The sequence below is a fragment of the Ictidomys tridecemlineatus genome, chromosome 11 (assembly GCF_052094955.1).
Source record: "Ictidomys tridecemlineatus isolate mIctTri1 chromosome 11, mIctTri1.hap1, whole genome shotgun sequence".
In the NCBI taxonomy this organism is placed as follows: Eukaryota; Metazoa; Chordata; class Mammalia; order Rodentia; family Sciuridae; genus Ictidomys; species Ictidomys tridecemlineatus.
In genome coordinates, this window is record NC_135487.1 from 41175920 (window position 1) to 41197419 (window position 21500).

At 52.2% G+C, this 21500-nt stretch overlaps 1 protein-coding gene across 4 annotated transcripts in view; it reads left to right on the forward strand.

Moving 5' to 3' along the window:
• Positions 1-21500, forward strand: part of Acot11 (acyl-CoA thioesterase 11) — a 68029-nt gene that overhangs the window by 37578 nt on the left and 8951 nt on the right. For 3 of the 4 annotated variants that reach the window (XM_078026325.1, XM_005326029.5, XM_078026326.1), the window contains exons 2-9: positions 8669-8876; positions 9851-9920; positions 15596-15656; positions 16505-16603; positions 16973-17108; positions 19307-19463; positions 20598-20717; positions 21356-21500. In XM_078026325.1, the coding sequence (XP_077882451.1) occupies positions 8738-8876; positions 9851-9920; positions 15596-15656; positions 16505-16603; positions 16973-17108; positions 19307-19463; positions 20598-20717; positions 21356-21500 (927 nt within the window). In that variant the 5' untranslated portion in view covers positions 8669-8737. Of the gene's footprint in view, positions 1-8668; positions 8877-9850; positions 9921-11997; positions 12068-15595; positions 15657-16504; positions 16604-16972; positions 17109-19306; positions 19464-20597; positions 20718-21355 lie in introns of those variants that run through there. The other variant, XM_078026327.1, reaches the window with a different exon arrangement.

The window sequence follows — 21500 nt, forward strand, 5'->3', positions numbered from 1 at the left end:
CTAGCCTTTGGATAAGAGCATGAAGACACGGAGGACAGCCTCTGCCTCTGCCTGTGTTCTCACCTTTGTGCCTCAGGACCACGCTGAGTATTTAGGATTCTCATTTTACAGGTGAGGAAACTGACCCCAGGGGGGTTGCCCATTGGTTGCTGAATGAATGAATGAATAGCTAAGGACAGAGGGGAAGCCGTTGCCTGAGGCTCCCCTGCTGCTGAGGTAGGGTTGGGATTCCAGAACTCCAGGACCCCTTGTTCCATGCTGCATCCCTTCTCCATGTTTCCATTTCCCCAAGTGAGAAACAAAGGCTGCTGTCTCTTTGATGGTTGAGAAAAGTGAGCCCCATCTAGCCGACGGCCCCATGCTCTGCAGTCTCCCTGAGTGATGCTCCCGCACATGTGTACAGCACCTCACAGTTAGCTGCTGCCTTGAGTTTTGGGATCTGCTTTTTTTTTTTTTTTTTTCCAGTCCCTACTACTCTATCAGTGAGCTGCATCCCCAGCCCTTTTCATTTTACATTTGGGGACAGGGTCTCACTAAGTTGCTGAGGGCCTTGCTAAGTTGCTGATTTGCAACCTTCCTGCCTCGGCCTCTGGAGTCCCTGGGATTATGGCTGTGTGCCGCTGTGCCTGTAGGAATCTGCTTTGATCCTCGTCCTACCCTTGGATGGAGGTGGGCTGCTTGTCCCGTTTTTCCCAAGGAGGAAACAACTCAAAGACTTGCCCAAGGACTGCCTGACTCTCAGCCCATTTGCTTAAGACCTTGGATAGAGCCTTTGTGCCTCAGTTTCCCCATCCATGCAACCATCCAGGTGTAATCAGTCTCCAAGCCCTTCTCACTCATGATGCCAAGGAAAAGTCTGCAGGGTAGACAGAGGCCAGAGACCTGTGCTTAAGTCCAGAGCTGGGAAACTTGGGCGGGATTTGGGACTTCACTGAGCAAGGGTGCCTGGATACTTTGTCAGTGGTAGGGCCTCAAATATTTGCTCCTGGGTCAGATGAGATGTGCATGGAGTGGCATTCAGGAAATGCCCTCTCCATTTGCTCTGGCTCCTGGCCAGTTTCTCAGTGGACCCTGGCAGTTCTGATGACCTTGACCTGGCTGAGGGTAGGCGTCAGATTTCAGACAAGGATATTTTTACCCTTGGGGGTGGAGGAAGGCAGGTGATGTTCTGGCTCTCTGTTCTAGAATGGGTTGAGGGGACAGGGATAGGAATGGGGCCTCATGATGTGTGTGCTCCCTGCCTATGTGAGGTGGCACTAGGAGAGCTGGGGACCCACTGAACAAATGCATATAGTTGGACCACAACAAGCCACACTCTGTGCTCCTGGGCCCTATAGGCACCAGGAGTGGAGAGATGGTTCCTGCTTTGTGGATCTTCTATTCTGGTATCCATCAAATAACCCATGATTAAGTGGGCATTGTCACAATGGAGAGCACGACAGAGGTGAGGCACATGGCGAGTGCCAGAGTGCTGAGGTGGGGAGGAGATAATGCAGCCAGGGAGAGCAGGAGTACAGAAGTGGAGATACCATCTGATGTTTTCTTCATTCAATTTTTGTACTGGGGATTGAACCCAGGAGCACACAACTACTGAGCCCCATCCCCAGCCCTTTTTATTTACTTATTTTTATTTTGAGACAGGGTCTTATTAAGTTGCTTAGGGCCTCACTAAATTGCTGAGTCTGGCTTGGAGCCTGTAATTCCCCTGCCTCAGCCTCCTGAGCCACCTGGATTACAGGTCTGTGCCACTGTGCCTGGCACAATCTGATGTTTTAGGTAATTAGAAGCCTGTGGTATTTCCCTTCCCAGGCTCAGGATGGCTTCATGGATGCGTGCTCCCTGTTTTACCTAGAGTTTGGTATCTTCTGCTACCCTTTGTTGCCTTGTCTGCTCGGAACCTCAAGTCCAAATGGCAGGATCTGGATTCCTACCATAATCTTTTCTTCCCTTATTTGGTTCTTTAACTGGATTTGTTTGCATTTCTGGCCCAGTGAATGTGTATCCTGTGTGTGTCCCCTGTGGGTGTGTAGAGTCCACCTCAGAGCCTTTTTTGGGAAGAAGGTAGGGAGTAGGCCTGAGGGAGAGCTTTGGAATGTGGACAGTACTCCTTCTGGCCTGTGGGTAAATGGCTCGAAGGCTGCCCTTGATTGCACTGGTCTCTCAAAGAGGCTGGAAAAGGGCTGGGCCTCCCTGGTGGGGACAGGCATCCAGTTTAGGAATCTGGCTCACACTGCTCAGCCTGACCTGGCTAGGACAAGGAGGCCTTTCATGGGGCCTTGCCCATGGCTCCAAGGGTGGGCCAGAGGCCTTCTCTCCCTACCCCCTCTAGGGACTGCCTGGGGGGACCCCGCTCCATGCCCTTGGGAGAGATGGGGTGGGGGAACACTGGCTTCGTGGTATTTGGCTGGGATTAAGTCCTGCCCCGGGATCACTGGCTTTATAAATTGTCCCAGAACCGCTTAAAGGAGCTCATAATCTGGCCCCTCACAGGGCTGTGGCTGGGTTCTGGTGAGTTTATGGGTAGAAAGTACTATGTGAACAGACCTGCGTCAACTATGTTTAGGTCTTTCCTGGCTTTATTTCTGTAGGAAACTCAAACTCAACTTTCTAAAATTAACAGTAAGTGATCAGAAAGAGCTAGCCATAGGGTAGGAGTTTTATACACTCGCTCTCCTTTCATTTCACCCCACAGTGACACGTGGAGGTAGGTATCATAACCCCATATTTACCGGTAAGGGAATTGAGGCCCATAAATGTTGAACAGTGTGCCTGAGGTTTCATGGGGAGGTAGCAGAGCTGGACTTGAACCCAAGCTGGGCCAACCCCAATGCCTGTGCCCAGCTGGTGTCGCGGTGGGCATCTTCAGAGGCTGTTCAAGCTGGTGACTCCTGCCAGGGCAGGTGCTGTCCTTTGCACTAGGCCTGCTATTCTGAACAGGACCCGCAGGCACTGGGATCTGTGCCCTGACTGATCACTGTGGGCCACACCCTTCTCCAGGAGTCTTCCAGGGTTTCTGGGCACCTGGGTCTGCTCACCAGGTCCCTGACTGCCCACTCCTGTTTCCACCCCAGCAGTGTGCCTGCATTTCCCCACCAGCGTGCTTTGCCCCGATGTCCACACTACCAGAGCTGCTGCTGTTTCCTGCCCCTCTGTTCCCCACAGCCTCTCGGCAGCTCACACAGATGCCTCTTGTCCTGAGTCTCAGCTCTAAGGCTGCCTTGTCATTCGTCTTTTCCTTCCTCTCTTCCACTGGCAGTCATTTGGCATCTGCTCTGTGCTGGGCCTGGGTCTTGTCCTGTGGGGGTAATGGAAGTGGCAGGGCTTGGTCAGTGCTGTGAGGGAGACAGGAGGCTGCAGGAGCCTGGGAGCCCTGACTCTCCTTGTGGATGAAGGGTGTGAACAGAGGATGAAAGTGGCAGAGGAGAAGGTGGACAGGGTGGACAGGGGCAAATGAAGGGGCTCTGGCAGAAGCAGTATTCCTGTGGTGGGGGAGAAGAGCAGGAGCGGGAGCAGTGCTCTGAGGAAAGCACGTGGTTGGGAGCTGTGGGACTGGGGCTAGTGTAGAGCTGCAGTGGCTGGGCCTTGCTCCTGACAACCATGGGAGCCATCGAAGAGTCTTGAGCAGGTAGTGCCTGGCGAGAACTGTTCTTTAAAGAGGTCATTGTAAGCTGAGCACAGTGTTGCACTCCTGCAATCCCAGCAGCTCAGGAGGCCGAGGCAGGAGGATTGCAAGTTCAAGGCCAGCCTTAGGCAGCCCTAGCAACTTCGAGAGACCCTGTCTCAAAAATAAATAAATAAATAAATAAATAAATAAATAAATAAATAGAAAGGGCTGGGGATGTGGCTCAGTGGCCCAGGTTCAATCTTTGGTACCAAAAAAAAAAAAAAAAAAGAAAGAAAGAAAGAAAGAAAGAAAAAAAAAAAGAGAGAGAGAGAGAGAGGTCATTGTGGTCCTAAGGTCAGAGGGAAGCGTGAAGTCCGTTGTAGGAGTTCTGAGGACTTGACCAGATCTTCCTGCAAGGCAGGGCATAATAAGTAGCTGTGGTCGAGTCTCTGGGTTTTCTTTGGGGACAGATCTCCCTGGTGCTGTGTGGAGGCTGGAGGGAGATGGGGTGGCTGGAGCCTATGGACAGGCTGTGGGACTAGTCAGCTCAGGGGAGGCTGAGTGTTTAAGAAGGTGGGATTATTGGGACTTAGACACTCGGGGGAGAGAGGAAATCGCGGTTTAGCCTTTTGTCGAATTGCCCAGCAGGAACCTGGCCCAGGAGGGCCAGTCTCTGCCGTTTCAGCTGGGTGACACTGGACTAGTCTTTCCCTCCATGCCTTAGTCCCCCCAGCTGAGCAAGGTGGTCTCTCCTGCTCTGACTCAACAGGTCTGTGATGTGACTGGTCAGGAGGACAGACACAGAGCCCACGGTGTGACTAGCCAGGGCCTACTCTAGGATCATCGAATCTGGCCAGGTCGGCTATGGCTTGGGGCCAGTGCTTGGCATGGCTACTATCGGAGAGGGCACATCTCTGACCTCTGAGTGCCCTCCCCTTCACAGCAGCTGGGCCTGTCAGCTGCGTTGGCCCGGCCTGCCTGGCTATTCCAGGTCCTGATTCCAGCCAGGGCCTCTGCTCTCTGGAGAGGAGTGGCTCCAGTCTGGGGTGCCATTGGCTAAACCTTGCCTGGCTGCACACACCCCTGCTTCCCGGGCTGGCTGGCTGCCCACCTGAGAGGGAGGCCTGGCCTGCCCCATGTGGGCAGACTGCCTCAGAGCCTAAGAGAGGAGGTGGGGGTCTGAGAGACTGTGCCTGGGGCCGCCTGGGCTGCTCTGTCCCCACCTCCTTTGCTCCCACCCCATCTCTGCACCCCTCCTGTGAGAGGAGTCTCTTGTCAGCTGCAATGAGGTCCTCAGCTTGCTTCAGGGTGGAGGGCTCAGCCCTGATTGGAGGAGCATAGTGTTTCTGTTTGATGGGGTGATGGTACTCTGCAGCTTCCTGATTGGGAATCCCACTGGGGGTGCCAGGCCCCAGGCGGGCTTAGACCCTAGAATCCTGGAGCCAGTGCTATGTACCTTAGGGAGTGGCAGTTCTCTTCTTTGCTGGGGAGGGGAGGTGTGACTCAGGAAGAAAGGGGCCTTGCTCATGATCTCATAGCGCCTGAGGGACAGGCTAGAATTTGCACTTAAGTCTGTCTCTGGTTGTCCTTCTGAAAACCTCTGTTGAGGTCCTACTGTGTGCTAGGCCCCTCTAGGTTCAAGTCGTCATTTTATTCTTGGTGCTTGCCCAGGGTCCAGTACAGAGAAGGTGCTTGGGGAATGAATGAATGAGGCAAAGATCCTGTCTCCAGGCACACAGGGTCTAGTGGAAGGCGGGGTTCCTTTTCACAGAACAGGAAGCAGGACAGTCAGGGATAGGGACGGCTCCGCTGAGAAGTAGGGAGAGAACTGGAGCTCAGCAGTCTGACTCCTGGCCCAGGGCTTTGTCCAGCTTCAGTTTCCTCATCTGTAAGATGGGTTGACAGTCCTGGCTTTCTGCCTGCCTCGTGAGGGCCGGGCGAGGTGGTGGGTGGGATAGAGCAGGGCCCTGTGTGGGGCTTCCCTATGTGCGTGTCCAGACTGCCTAGGAACCTCAGATGGTTGGCTTCCTTTTTTCTGCCCACCAGTCCTCTGCCTCTTGCCTCCCACATTTCCTCAGTTCTCCCCGGGCTTCTTTCTGGACTGTTCTTCCCAGAACTCCTGGCAGTGAGAGGGGTTTGGAAAGAGTGTGGGTAAATGGACTCTGCCTGCTTCCTCCCTCTCTCTCTGCCCCAGCTCCCAGAAAGCCGGCTTCCCGCATCCATGTAGGCCTCCAGTGCACGGCCAGACCGGAGATACCTTGGCAATGGTTACCATGGCAACAGGTCCTGCTGCGTGGACCACAGTGCCTTCAAGCCAACAGGAAAGCTGGTCAGCCTGGCACTCCATGGGCCTCCGCCCAGGCTGAGAGGTCTCAGTGCTGTGGCTCTCTTTTTTCCCAGCCCTGTGCTTACTACCCAGTGGCTCTTGGGAATGAGCTGCTTCTCTGGGAACCACAGCAGTTCTGGGTCAGACAGGCCTGGTTCAAATCCTGGTTCTATCACTTGAGGGGTCAAAGTCATGTTCACCGTGGCTTGAACAAGTCATGTTGGTAGGTTTTGAATTTATAGAATTAGCTTAGGGTTGCCTGTGGGGGGACTTATCCGGGACACACAGACCCCCATCACAGGAGCCAGCACTGCTCCCTCCTGCAGCTGTGGCAGGCCCGCCATCTGATCAGGACGCTCTTTGCTGCTACATCTGAGGCCCAGGACCCTGACTCCTCATCTTGGCCTAGGAAACCTTGCAAGGGTCTTGGTGTGGAGGGAAGGAGCTCAGACCGCTCCAGATCTCAGGGATGGGAGCCAGGCTCTGCTATTTCCCTGACCCTCAGTTTCCTTATCTGTAAGATGAGGATGATAACATACTTGTCCCACAGGTTTGTTGTACAAATGGAATTGAGTTAATACACGTAAAATTGAATTAATACACGTAAAATAATCTGCTAAGGCAGATTATGTGGACACTTAAATGCTGTATAAATGTTAGCTGTGACTGTCGTCACCCCCCTAGAGTTGGCATTGGCTGTGACAATTGGCACCACGTGCCTGCCTCTCATTTTTCTCACACACAGGGTTGCCCAGATCCTGAGTTCACAGACTGACCCAGGAGGGTATCCCAGAGAGAAGGGACGGCAGGTTGCCTCCCTAGCCCCCATCAGAGGGGCTGATGGGCATGGCCCCCTGTCCTGCCTGGAGAATAAGACAGGGTGGGCTTCAAGCTTGAGACTCTACCTCTCCTGAGTGCATTTGAAGACCTTCCCTGCTGATTCTCCAGTTGGCAGCTGCTGCGGTCCTGCCCTGGATCAGACAGCTGCTCAGGGACTGCCCAGAGCCCTCCCAGTCAGTAGTTCTGAGTGCCGGAAGGCATTAGCACCCACTGGAGGCTCCTGATGCCAACTGAAGAACCCAGGAGCTCAAGAAAGGGCCTGTGGGGACGAAATCAGAGCTGCTTCCTGAAGCACTTTTATGGGAACAATTCTCAGCTGGACTACTGCAGGTTCACTAGGTCCCTAGGCCTCCCTGCAGAGAGTGGGGTCAGTCCCCTCGCTCCCTCTCTTCCTTTTCTTTGTCTTCACTATTGGTTCTTGCTTTATTGACCTTTATTGACCTCCTTTTAATTGGAGTGTTTGCATTATTTACATTTTAAAAATGTACCATTAATATATATATATATATATATATATTTTTTTTTTAGTTGTAGATGGACATAATACCTTTATTTATTTGTCTTTATGTGGTGTTGAGGACTGAACCCAGGGCCTCACACATGCTGGGTGAGCGATCTACCACTGAGCCACAACCCCAGCCCCTAATTTTTTTTGGTACCAGGGATTGAACTCAGGGGCACTCAATCACTGAGCCACATCCCTAGCTCTATTTTGTATTTTATTTAGAGACAGGGTCTCACCGAGTTGCTTAGCGTCTTGTTGTTGCTGAGGCTGGTTTTGAATTCATAGTTCTCCTGTCTCAGCCTCCTGAGCCACTGAGATTACAGACATGTGCCACCGTACCCGGCCGTTTTAAATATTTTTATGTGTACAGTTTAGAGGCATTAAGCACATTTTCAATCAGGCAACTATTCTTACTAACCATCTCTAGATCTTTTTCAACTTCCCAAACTGAAACTCTATACTTAATAAACAGTAACTCCCTATTTCTTCCTCCCTAGCCACTGTCTGTCCTTCATTCTTTTGTTCCTTCCTTCCCTCTTTCTTCTTTCTTTTTACAGTACTAGGGATTGAACTCACGGTGCTCTACCACTGAGCTACATTCTCAGCCCTTTTTATTTTGAAACAGTCTCACTAAGTTGCCCAGGCTTGCCTTGAATTTGCAATCATCCTGCATCAGCATCCCAAGTTGCTAGAACTATAGGTGTGTGACACCACGCCTGACTGCTGTCATTCTTTTGTCTCTTTGAATTTGACTACTCTACGGACCTCCTGTGAATGAAATCACAGTATTTGTCCCTTTGTGACTGCCGTGTCTTCCAGGTTCATCCATTGTGAAGCATGTATAAGAATTTTCTTTCTTAGTCTGGTGCCGTGGCCCACGCCTGTAATCCCAGCGGCTCAGGAGGCTGAGACAGGAGGATCACAAGTTCAAACTAGCCTCAGCAATTTAGCAAGGTCCTAAGCAACTTAGGGAAGCCCTGTCTCAAAATAAAAAATAAAAACAGCTGGGGATGTGGCTCAGTGGTTAAGTGCTCCTGGGTCAATTTCTCGTATCAAAAAAAAAAAAAAAAAAAGAAAAAAGCAAAACTTCAAAAGTTATCCCACAGGCAGAAGTGAGGAAGTGAAGTTTCTATATTCTTCTTCTCTCCCCCTTTCTCAGGTCCAAAGTTGTGTTAGCTCAGATTTGTTGGCCAAAAAGAAACAACACAGGTGGCTTCCATGGAGCCTCTGGGGTCTGAGACCATGGGCTGGAGGGTGCTCACCTCTCTCCTGGTGGGGCTGGTGGGAGGTGGCCCTGGGCTGCTTCTCCTCTCCCTGGGGCCGTAAGGTCTCAGGGCTTGGCAGACCCAAGAACCCTGGGGAGAGCTGATCTCTCTGCCTCCGTGTTCTCCAGGGCCTCGCCTCTGTGTTCTCCAGCCGCACATCCCGCAAGTCAGTCTCACGTGCTGGGGACGACAACGACATGGAAGAGGGTGAGGGATACCGGAACCCCACGGAGGTGCAGATGAGCCAGCTGGTGCTGCCCTGCCACACCAACCATCGTGGGGAACTGAGTGTCGGGCAGCTGCTCAAATGGATCGACACCATGGCCTGTCTGTCCGGTGAGGCTGCGCTTGGCCTGGCCATCTCCAGCCACGGGCCCCACAGACCCAGAGCAGGGGCCTCTGTTCAGAGATGATGACTGACCCCTGAGTGTCTCCTTCGCCCATGCTGGTCCATGTGCCTGAAGTGCTCTCCCAGTTTCCCAGTGCTCAGGGCAGCCCTCCCTCTCCCCCAGGGCCCACAGCCCTGGGGTGTTGATGTTGTGCCCTGAGGCCCCTGCTTCCACAGTGCAGCCATAGACAGGGCTGCTTCACCATCGGCTTGAAAATGCCCCGAGCACCGATGGCGACAGGCTGCTGATAGTGGTCCCCGTGTGGAGCAGAGCTGCAGAGCTCGCTTCATTCTCTTTGCTGTGATGGTGTCTCCAGCCCACTGGGAGCTCCCAGCCTGGTGGAGGGATGTAGGGGGGCATGCAGGAGGACCCCACTGCCTATTTGAGAGACCCTGACCCAGCTCTGGGGACAGGGAGGGGTTTCTGAGGCGTTAGGGCACCTGAGCAGGTCTTTGTTTACTTTATTTTGATGTGGTGCTGAGGATCGAACCCAGTGCCTCACATAGGCCAGGCAAGTAAGCAAGTCTTGAGGGTGAGAAGGCTCAGGGAAGGGAACAGGTGGGTGAGGTGTGGGTGCTCAGGAAGTCAGGCTAGACGGCGTGGCGTGATCACCCCCATTCATTCAGCAGCTGCTGGCCTGAGAGTCTATGCAGGGTTTTGACCTGGGAGCCTCGTGTAGCGATGAGCAGGACAGGTAGAAATTCTTGCCCTCAAGTACTTCCCAGTCTAGCAGGTCACTAGACACAGGGAACCAGATCTATAAAACAGGGTCAAAATGTGGTAATGGTGGGAAGGGTCTGGGAGAAGGCTGGGTGGCCTCGGCTTGGGCAGATGGAGAAACCTCTTGGGGAGGTGACATTTGATCGGAGGCCAGTGACGTGGGAAGCCTGTTAACATCTGGCTTTCTTCTTCTGACGCCAGCGGAGAGGCACGCTGGCTGCCCCTGTGTCACAGCCTCCATGGACGATATCTATTTTGAGCACACCATCAGGTAAGCAGCATCTGCTTCAAGGTCCCTCCGTGCCACAAACCCATGGCCACTCCCCCATGACCCTGCCTGGAGTCTATCAGGCTTTTGAATATGGAAGAAGGGCAGCTTCTGGTGGCAAGGACCTGTCTGCTGGGTCTCTGGGCAGCAGTGGGCTGGGTCCCTCTGCCAGGGTGGGGCTCGGGAAGTGGTTTGGAGTTGGGCGTTGCTGAGATATCATTGTGGTCCTTCAAGAGCCATGTCATTCTGGGGAGGTCAGTCTTTCCCTCTGGGCCTTGGTTTTCTTATCTGAACATCGAAGGCATTAGGCTTGACCAGTGAATGCCTTTCTGAGCTTGGACATTCTCTGTGATCACTGGTTTTGTAATGGAGGGAGGCCCCTAGGCAAAGTTTCTTGGCAAAGCCTGAGCTTGAAACTTGGCCCATCTCCCTGTGTTCACACACGCCCAGGTTGATAAGGTGCTCATTACCGGAGGGAGACCTTTTCCTCTTTCTAATGACTGTCCTGGTTACACCGTTCTGAGCTTGTCTTTGCATGACGTTGCCTGTTGGTCCCTGCCTGCTTCTGGGACTCCAGGAGCATCTGAGTCCTCCACTGGGACAGGCTGCAGGGGCTGCCCACACAGCTCTGTCTCCAGCCCGTTCCTAGCTGGCCATCAGTACCTAGGGAGTCAATGCCAAGTGCCAAGGGCTTATTTGGGACTGCCTGGTGCTCGGTGTGTCCCGGTTAAGGAGAAGTTTGGCCATCCCAGTGCTCATTAGTCATTCACTACATACTTAATATTAGCTGGACTGGGGCCATGCTGGGTTTGGGGACACAGAGTCCATTAGAGCATGATCTCTGTTCCCAGGAGCTCCCAGACGGCAGGGGAGGCAGATGCAGAAACAATTTCCATTCCAAGTGGGTATGGGGCCCAGCTCCTCAAAGACATTGTGAAAAATAGCAAGTTCCACACTAATAATGTGAATTCTGATATATAGATGCTTATCACACATTTTGAAATACTTTAAATTTCAGAATAGGTTTACATTTACCATAAGGTTATATCTATGAATATAGTACAGAACTCCTACATATCCCACACCCAGTTCCCTGATTAGTAACATATTTATAGGGCACCTTTGTCATAATTAATGAACCCATATCATCAATACCTTATTTGGAATGCCTTTTTTTTTTTTTTTTTTTTGTACCAGGAATTGAACCTGGGGCACTTAACTACAGAACCACATCCCCATCCCTTTATCCCTTTTTATTTTGAGGAAGGGTCTCAATAAGTTGCTTAGGGCCTCCTTAAGTTGTTGAGTCTAGCCTTGAATTAATTGTGATTCTCGTGCCTTAGCCTCCTGAGTTGGTGGGATTATAGGCATCCGCCACTGTGTCCAGCTTGGAATGCCTTTTTAATATGTTAATTTATTTAATCCTCAGAACAACACTATGAGGTCATGGCTATTAGTACCCTCATTTTTCAAAGGAGGAAACTGAGGCACAGGGAAGTGAGGTAACTTGTTTAAGGTTGAACAGCTGGTGGAGGACCCAGGAAATACTACCAGGCTGCTGGTCTGACCCAAGTCCCTGTTCCGACCAATGGGCTACATTTCCCATGTCTGTGGGTGAGAGTGGTGCCATGGAGGGTAGTCAAGGGGTCTTCCTGGAGGTCTGGGCTGGCTGCAGTACTGTCAGCTCTGTATAGAGCAATGCTTTGGAGGCTTGTGACCATGTCTGGCCTACTCTGGGTCCCTGCTGCTGAAACAGGTTGTCTTCCCTGGAGGGGCTGGGGATAGAGAGCACAAAGAATGGACTTGCTATAGGCCCAGCCAAGTGAAGGTGAGTCTGGTGGAGGGGGCTGTGGGTGGCAGGGAAAGTGGGGAGGTCTGGGGGAGGGGTCTGGAGCATCGCTGGTGGCCTGGAAAGGCCTGGCTGCACCTGAGGAAAGCAGGAGAAGGTTTTGGTTTGTTTATACTTTTGCCATTTAAAAATATTTCCAAATATAGCTCTAAGGACTAAGTATTCTTTTTTTTTTAAAGAGAGATAGATAGATAGAGAGAGAGAGAGAATTTTTTAATATTTATTTTTTAGCTTTCGGCGGACACAACATCTTTGTTGGTATGTGGTGCTGAGGATCAAACCCGGGCCACATGCATGCCAGGCGAGCGCGCTACCGCTTGAGCCACATCCCCAGCCCCAGTATTCTTTTAAAACATAACTTCAACATGAACAGTAAAAAATGAACAGTAATATCCCACTAATATCAATGTCATCAGTATTCAGATGCCTGCACTATCTCAGGAGTTCGTTTATTTATTTATTTGGTGTTGGGGATTGAACCCAGGGCCTTGTGCATGCGAGGCAAGCACTCTAGCAACTGAGCTATATCCCCAGCCCCACCTTGTTTTAATTTTTATTTTTTGCTTTATCTTTTTCATTCAAGTCAGGATGCAAATAAGTTTGCAAGTCCAGTTGCTATGTATAAGTTTTTGAGGTTTTTAAAAATACTTTTATTTATTTATTTTTATGTGGTGCTGAGGATCGAACACAGTGCCTCACACATGCTAGGCAAGTGCTCTTCTGCTGAGCTAAGCCCCAGTCCAAGTTATTCCCCCCACCCCTTTCTTTTCTTTTTCAGTATTAAGGGGTCTTCCTGGAGAAGACCCAGGGCCTTGAATGCTCTACCACTGAGCTACATCCCCATCTTTTTTTCAAATTTTATTTTGAAACAGAGTCTTAATAAGTTGCTGAGGTTGGCTTTGAACCTGCAATCTTCCTGCCTCCCGAGTAGCTGGAATCACAGGTGTACGTAAGCACACCTGGTCCCTTTTTAAAACATCTTTAGATAATACTTGCTCATCCCTAACACCAGGGCCCCCTTAAGTTGTTGAGTCTGGCCTTGAATTGTGATTCTCCTCTCTCCCTCCCTCCCTCCCTCCCTCCCTCCCTCTCTCTGTTTTTTTTCCCTTGACATTTGTTTGTTGAGGAACCTGGCATTTGTCCCCTAGAGTTCTCCGTTTTCTGGGTTTTGCTGTTAGCATCTCTATGGAATATATACTTTAACGTTTTCCTCTGTCTGCTGGGAGTAATTGGTCTTCCAGAAGGGCTTACAGGTTCAGGTTAGTTTATGGGGAGCCACCCTTTAGCATTGTGAAGACTACCTGGACGGTGTCAGGGAACTGAAGGCTTGTGGGGACCCCTGAAGGAGCCAGCGTAGTGTGAGTGCTGGGATGCAGGACAGTTGGGAGGAAAACAAGCTCCAAAGTCTAAGTGGCATCTGCTTGGCTTTGGGTGAGCTGGGGAGGAGGACAGGGCGGAGTGGAGAGAATCACAAATCTCTTTCTTTGGGTACAATTATCCTGGCGCCTGTGAGATTCTGGAGATCGAACACAGCAACTCATGAATGTTAGGCAAGTCCTCTACACTGAGCTACATCCCCAGTCCTCTTACACAGAAAATAGACTTTTTTAAAAAAATATTTTTTTTTACTTGTAGTTGGACACAATACCTTTATTTTATTTACTTCTTTTTATGTGGTGCTGAGGATGGAACCCAGGGCCTCACACCTGCTAGGTGAGCACTCTACCGCTGAGCCACAGCGGTAGTTACATCAGTCCTGCCTTATCTGTGGGAATATGTTCCAAGAGCCCCTGTGGATGCCTGGAACAGTGGCCAGTACCAAACCCTATGTAAACTGTGTTTTTTTCTATACACACATATGATAAAGTTTAATTCATAAATTAGCCACAGTAAGATATTAACCACAATAGCTAATAATAAAATAGAACAATTATAAAAATATACTTTAATAAAAGTTATTAAACTTTATAAATTGTTTACATCTGGAATTTTCCATTTACCATTTTCATAGTGCAGTTGACTATAGATATCAAGCTGTGGACATGAGCCATGGATGAGGGGAACAGCTGTACTTTGGGGACCAGAAGAAATTGAATTTTTTCTTTTTCTTTCTTTTTTTTGGGGGGGGGTGAGGGCATGTGGGATTGAACCCAGGGCCTTGTGCAGGCGAGGCAAGCACTCTACCAACTGAGCTGTATCCCCAGCCTTTTTCTAATTTTTGATCATGAAAAACATGTAGAAATCTGAGTAGTGAAATGGTCACCATTACGAGATCCATTACTTAACATTTGCTACATTTACTTTAACTAGACAAGGATAAATAAAGACACAAACTTCTCTTCTCTCTCTCTCTCTCTCTCTCTCTCTCTCTCTCTTTTGGTTCTGAGCCATTTGAAGAGGGTTGCACAGACATCATGCCACTTTATTCATTTTATTTCCCACCTTGTCAGCAGGTGTCTCCTAACATAGCCCTCCCCCATGTGACAACATGAACAGAAGTCAAACATGCAGCACCTGAGCGCATGCAGTGCTCAGTGGCTGGGTCAGGCCCACTCTTCATCTCTCCTGAACCTAAGAGGCACAGGCAGTAGGCACACACTCCCCATACTTTAAAAACAAGGAAGAGGACTCAGAGAGGTGAAGTGATTTTCCCAAGGTCACATAGCTTGGCAGTGTGACAGTCAGCCTCTCATTGTGCTCACTGTGGGCCCTTGGCCAGCAGGTGTCTTGGAGTGAGCTCGTCCCAGGCTTGGGCAGGAGGCAGTGTAATCTGAAGTTTGCACTGTGTTTCCATGTTCATGAGCCAAGGTGCAGAAAGGTAAAAAGGACTTTTCGAAGTCACATTGTGATTGAACAGGGCCAGCTCTCCAGCCTCCTGTCCTCTCACCCCATAGCCCACCAGCTGGCCCCTCACTGCTGTCTCCAATTAGGCAGAGGGCAAGCTGGGTGACTCCCCTGAGGATTTACCTGAACATGGGAAACATTCCAGAAGGATAGGCTACATTTGGAAGAAGTGGGGTTGGGCAGCCAACACAATCACCTAGAATACTGGCCCCGTCACTTTTTAGCTGCATGATCTTGAACAAATGGCTTATCCTCTCTGTTGCTCAGTTGCTCCCAAACCTACCTGCAAGGCTTATTTTGAGGTTCAAACCAGGTAATGCACAGTGCCTGGCACATGGCACTCATTCTTTAAATGTTTCCATTTCCCTATCCACCCTCTCTCAATATCCCCTTGCACTTAGTAGGCATTCAATAAATGTGGAATTCGTTAATTCAGGTGGCCACTATTTATTGAGGACCCACTCTATGCATTGTGCCGGGCCTTGGAGAGTCAATATCGAGCAAAACAGAGGCCCCTGGGGCTGGGGGTGTGGCTTGGTGGTAGAGCGCTTGCTCCATACAACCAAGCCCAAACGAAACAGAAGTACTGGTTCTTTCTGCAGTGGAACTTCAGGGCTGTGGGAGGCTAGTCAGTCCACTGGGAGGGGTTGGCGGATGACCCTCATGGGGACTGGAAGACAGGGAGGGCTGCCCCATAGAGCAAGCCACAGAGCTAAGAGTAGAAAGACTCAGCTCTAACTGAACAAGGGATTGGGGGAAGGAGGGAGACAGTGACCCCAGGCCACTTCTCCTGGCCTCAGCTTGCCTACCTGCGAAGTGGGTGCCCACACTGTCTCCCCAGCCTGCTTTGAGGACTCTGTGACATCACAGATGGGAATACCTCCTGCGATCCCTGAAGTCCTTTTTGCCAGTTCCCCCAGCAGATCTACTGTGGTTCCCTCCCCGTCCCCTCTGGAAGGCTCACCTCCTGCTTTCCTCTCCCCAGTGTTGGACAAGTGGTGAATATCAAGGCCAAGGTGAACCGGGCCTTCAACTCCAGCATGGAGGTGTGTGGGTGGGCACTGCCTGGGGTTAGGGTGGGCCTTCCTCCTTCCCATTCTTCTTAGCTTCAGCCCAGGCACACTTAGCTGCAGAGACCTGGTTGGGGCAGCAGAGTTCTGAACTGATTGGCAGGGATAGGAGGGTCCTAAGAGCTTCCTGTCCAACATCCCATAGCACAGACAGTAAAACTGAGGCCCGGCAGAGGGAAGGGCCTTGCCTTAGATCACTGAGCCACATGGTTTCCAGTGTGGCCCAGGCCCTCTTGGCAGCCTGCTGGGCTTCCACCCATTAGCTTACCTCCCCTGGCCTCTGTCTCCTCATCTGTAAAATGGGAACATGGTTCCTGTGTTGCAGGGGTGGTGGGCAGGGGTGTTGTGTGGTGATGCACAGGGCCCTGTGCTCTGCGGGGGACTCTACTTCCTCCCTGTGGACTGCAGGCCCAGGCAACCTCATCCAGCTGAGCCATCAAGGCTAGGACAGCAGATCCCTGACTATGCCCAAGTGCCCAGGTCCTGCCCAGGCACCCCCAGGTGTCCATCCTTTGAATGTGGCCAACATTTTACCTTTTGTGGACACAGTCTCATTTTAGTCTTCTCAGTAGTCCTGAGAGCGTAGCTCTGATCACTCGAATTCTACAGATGAGGAAACCGAGACTCAGAGAAGAGCAGTGACTTGCCCAAGGTTCTCCAGGGAGCCAGGAGCAGAGTCAGAACCAGCCACAGGCCTCTGGCTTAGGCCTGGTGGGGGCTACGGGAATCCCAGAAGCCCAGCTTAGAGTGGCTCTTCCTGTCTTGTCCAGATGAGGGCCTCAAGTTGATGGGCTATTTCTTCCCATCCCACTCTTCCTCTCCAGGTGGGCATCCAGGTGGCCTCTGAGGACCTGTGCTCTGAGAAGCAGTGGAATGTGTGCAAGGCCTTGGCCACCTTTGTGGCCCATCGGGAACTTACCAAGGTAGATGGCTGCTCCCTGCCTTTGTGCTGTCTGTCACGGCGGGTCCGGGCCACAGCCCCGGGAGGAAGGCTCATTGCCATCCTACCCTGGTTACCTCTTCCTCCTCTCCTCACCCCTCTCTGCACATCTCATGCAAAGAAGTTTCGTCAGCGTTCCTCATGTTCACAATGACCCCTCTATAACCTGGGACTTTGCCCAGGAAGGGAGCTGGGGGGACGTCAAGGTGGAGGCAGGAAGGTGAGCCCCAGGAGAGGAGACTGCCTCGGGACCCACCAGCATCCCAGCCTAGCCAGTGCCAGCCTCAGGCATGCCGTGGTCTGGGAGACAGACCTTGTCCTGAGCACGTGCCCCCTGTGCCCTGGCCAACAGGTGAAGCTGAAGCAGATCACACCACGGACGGAGGAGGAGAAAACCGAGCACAGCGTGGCAGCTGAGCGCCGGCGCATGCGACTGGTCTATGCCGACACCATCAAGGGCCTCCTGGCCAACTATGCCATCCAGGAGGGTGAGCAGCCCACGTAGAGGGATGGCGGCCCGTGTCCTGCATATCCCTGTGCTGGGCCCCCACTGGGCAGAGAGGAAGGGATCCTCCTAGGGACTTCTGCCGCTGGTGGCCTCAGGCCTGTCTAGCCTTCTTGGCCTCCTGGGCTCCTCCAGAGAAAGGAAATTCTCGAGCCTCTTACCCAGTGCCCAGGACCCCAGTACACAGAAGCCCAGAGCCTGGGAGCCCAGAGCCCCCAAGAGCCATGGAGACGGCGATAGGATACGTAGAGATCCCTTTGTTGGCAACAAAATGCATTTTGAATCTTTAGGAACCAAGGTGTTCAGGAAGGTAGTGTTGAGCTAGGACTCAAAGACTGTAGGATTTTAAAGAAGCACCTATGTATATGCGTATTTTTTTTTAATCTCCCAAAGGATATAGATAAAAAACCAAGACTCCCTCCTAACCCAGAACCCAGGCTACCTTCCCAGAGGCAATTTTTTCTTGAGGTACTGGAAATTGAACCCAAGGGTGCTCTACCATTTAGCTATATTCCCAGCCCTTTTATTTTGAAATAGGGTCTCACTAAGTTGCTGAGGCTGGCCTTGAACTTGTGTCCTCCTGCCTCAGCCTCTCCAAATTGCTGGGATAACAGGTGTGCACCACTGTGCCTAGAAGTTACTTTTTTTTGGTTGTTGTTGTTGTTTGTTTGTTTGTTTTTTGGTACTAGGGATTGAACTCAGGGTCACTCAACCACTGAGCCACATCCCCAGCCCTATTTTGTATTTTATTTAGAGACAGGGTCTCACTGAGTTGCTTAGCGCCTTGCTGTTGCTGAGGCTGGCTTTGAACTCTCGATCCTCCTGTCTCAGCCTCCTGAGCCCAGCCTGTTACCTGGTTTTCAATTCCTTTCCAGAAGTATTCCCTGCATATTCAAGCATAGTGTGCATTATTTAGCACCATGAATTTACCAAAAAGGGAACATGTGGGACATATTGTGCTGTGTGTTGATTCCCCCTGCTCCATGTCTCTAAAATCCCTGGAGGTCAGTCTACATCGGCACACGAAGACCTCCCTTGGAGAGATGAAGGAAGGTGTTCCTGACAGAGTGCACAGTCTGGCAAAGGTCTGGAGGCAACATTGAATTTCTTTCCCAATCTCTAGAATGTTCAAGTGCAAGGTCTTTAAGGGATTTGAGGACAAATATAAGGTGATTCGGCTGCCTGGGTAGAGAGAAAGCAGGTAGAAGTTGCTAACCCCAGCGAAAGCAGGACACTGAGATTGGGATTCCCAGCTCTTCCCATTGGCCTCCTTACATCCATCCATCCCACTTCAGTCTCCTGGACCCCTCGTGACCTGACAGCCTTCTCCCCATGGGCCAGTCCAGATGCCTTTGCCTGACATCTATCTGGGCCTTTGGGCTGATTGCTGCCCCATCTGGTGCAGTCGCTTTGCTTGCTCCAGCTCCAGCTAAGCAAAGTCCTCTTTGCATCCTGCCAGTGTCCTTCCTATCCCACCTCCAGATCTGGGCCTGGGTCATCCTCAGCTCCTGCTCCCCTGCCCCCCAGCCCGCTGGTGGCATTTTGGAGAATGTGTCAGCCAAGTGAAATGCCATTCCTCTTACGGACCCTCCCTGCAGAGGACTGTCTCCATAGGACACAGGGGACAAATGGCACCACCTTGGGCTGGGAGGGGCGTGTCAAGCCCAGAAGCCCAAGGCCCCCCTCACACCCTGGCCCCTGCTACTGAGGGCATCCTAAGGCTGTGGCTGCAAGGGACAGGGAATGGTCAGGACAGAGGTGGGAAGAGCTTCTCTTTCTGAGGTGTATCCACTGAGTCTGGAGTGGAGCCCTTTATAACCACCATCACAGTTCACCTTCAGACGGTGGGGTGGGTTGACACCGGCCCTTCACAGATGGAGCAGCTGAGGTCCATGCGGGTCCTTGATTTGCCCAAGGTCATACAGCCTGTGTGGGGTGTGGGGTGGAGCTAGGATTCAGACCAGGTGTTCTGGTCTCTTCCCTGAGACAGGTTCATATCAGTGACCTCAGTGACCTTCCACCTCTCACCCAGGAACACCTGCACCCATTTCCCTGTTGCTTAACAGATTAAAGATCCTGGGTGGCTGCAGCAGGGTAGGGTGGGATCCCGGGGCTGCAGGGGTGCGTCTTGGTGGCCTCCTTACCTCCTTGCATCCTTCCCCCTGCCCCCTCCCTGGCCAGATCTGGACAGCAGGGACTGCAGCTGCATGGTGCCGGCTGAGAAGACCCGCGTGGAGAGCGTGGAGCTGGTTCTGCCCCCCCATGCCAACCACCAGGGCAACACCTTTGGGGGTCAGATCATGGCCTGGATGGAGAATGTGGCTACCATTGCAGCCAGGTGGGGGCCTGGGCTCTGCTTGCCTCCCTGCTCCTCCTCCCCTTGGTGCTCCCTTGGCTGGGGACACTTGCTGGCCCTGCCAAGCAAGGCCTCAGAAGCTTGGCTCTTCATTAGGGTAACCCAGGGTTTTGGAGAACCAGAGAGAAAGGGTTTCCTGCGAGCTGACCATTCTTTCCTCCACTCATAGAGTCCACCTCGTTCCCCCTGGACTCCTGGGAGACATCAAGCCCTGGCCAGGCCCAGCAGCCTCCCCTTGGTCTGGCCCTGCCCGCTTTTCCCAACAATTTCCACTCCTTTTAAATCAAGCCATCACTGTCACTGTTCCCATGCTCTGCGTTCCTGGCCCCTGGCTCCAATCCTGGTGTGGCCTCCTGCCACACAGCCCCCATGGTGCTTTGTTAACCTGCCACCTCCCCCTCAAAGCCACCCCTGCCTGTTTCCTTCTTCCTGGTGGTGATAACAATTGCTGTCTCCTGTAACCCCTGTACCTCCGGGGGCTTGTTCTACTCTAAATATCAAATTTTTTTGTGTGTTTTTTTTAAATAGTTTTGGTAACTGACATTCACTAGTGGACACTCTCATATCTTTCTGAACATACTTGCTGTCCCCTCTGCCAGGAGTGTCCTCCCAGCCCATGCCCTCCCCCAGGCTGATTCTTCCTCATCCTTAGAACCTGGCTCAGGTGGCCCTTCTCGGTGGTAACCTGGGGGGGAGAGGTACTTAAGTGGTACCATTTGGGACAGTTCTTGACTTTGAGTGCAATGAGGTCTCAGACTAGATGGAGAGTTTGGATGGTCAGGGAGGGCTTCCTGGAGGAAGAGTGCCTTAGTGGACTCTTGAATGACAACTCTGGGACAGAGGGGCTTAGCAGGTACTAAGGTAAATGTTGGGAGGAAGATGAGGAAGGCGCTTTCTTCTATCTCCTAAACTCAGCTCCTTCCAGCCACTCACATGGACCTCAGTATTCTAAGCTGTGAAATGGGACTCAGTGCAGAACTGTCTCTGGGTTGGGTTAGAGGGTGGTACTCTGGTCCCAGGATGAGTCTGGGTGTGGGGGCGTGCTCAGGCTGGCACAGGCCAGTGGCTGAAGCCCTGAGGGACACGTCTCCTGTCTCCTCACTCCCTGCCCCTCAGCCGGCTCTGCCGTGGGCACCCCACACTGAAGGCTATCGAGATGTTCCACTTCCGAGGTCCGTCCCAGGTTGGAGACCGTCTGGTGCTCAAGGCCATCGTGAACAACGCCTTCAAGCATAGGTGAGGAGCTGGGCTGGGTGGGGCTGAGGGTGCTCCCTAACCTCACAGAGGAGCTTCATGCAAACCTGCCAAGACCTCCACCCTGTGAACTGGATCTAGACCCTGCCTGGCTGCCGGTCCCTCCACCTCACCCAAGTGTAGTGCCAGTGTTCCCTCCTCTGGAAGCTCCCCTGCTGCCCACTCTGTAGGGTCAAGGGTCCTGGGCAGCACGTGGGTAGCAGCGACTGAGCTGGTAGCGCCTGGGAAATCTGTAGAATGGGCATTTCCTCCAGCGAGGTGGTCCATCTCCACCTCTCACACTGACCCTTGAGGTCCGACGTGACCTTTTAGGACTGCTTCTGTGTTTGGAGGCTCCTCCCCTGCTGTGAGCCCACGAGGCACTGACTGGACAGGACTATCCATTTCTGTGTCTCACAGGCTGGGCCCGGTGCTCTGTGCCCTGTAAACACTCTGTAGTCAGTGATGGAAGGGGACACTTCTAGGTTCCTGCCAGTGGGACTCTGTGCACCGTGTGTGTGTGTGTGTGTGTGTGTGTGTGTGTGTGTGTGTGTGTGTGTGATTGTGTGTGTATGTGCACTTGCTGGGGAGGAGCATGGCTGGGAAGTTCCCTCCAGCATGGCAGCCGACCCTCCCCTCAGCATGGAGGTGGGCGTGTGCGTGGAGGCCTATCGCCAGGAGGCTGAGACCCACCGGCGGCACATCAACAGCGCCTTCATGACCTTTGTGGTCCTGGATGCAGATGACCAGCCCCAGATGCTGCCCTGGATTCGGCCTCAGCCTGGG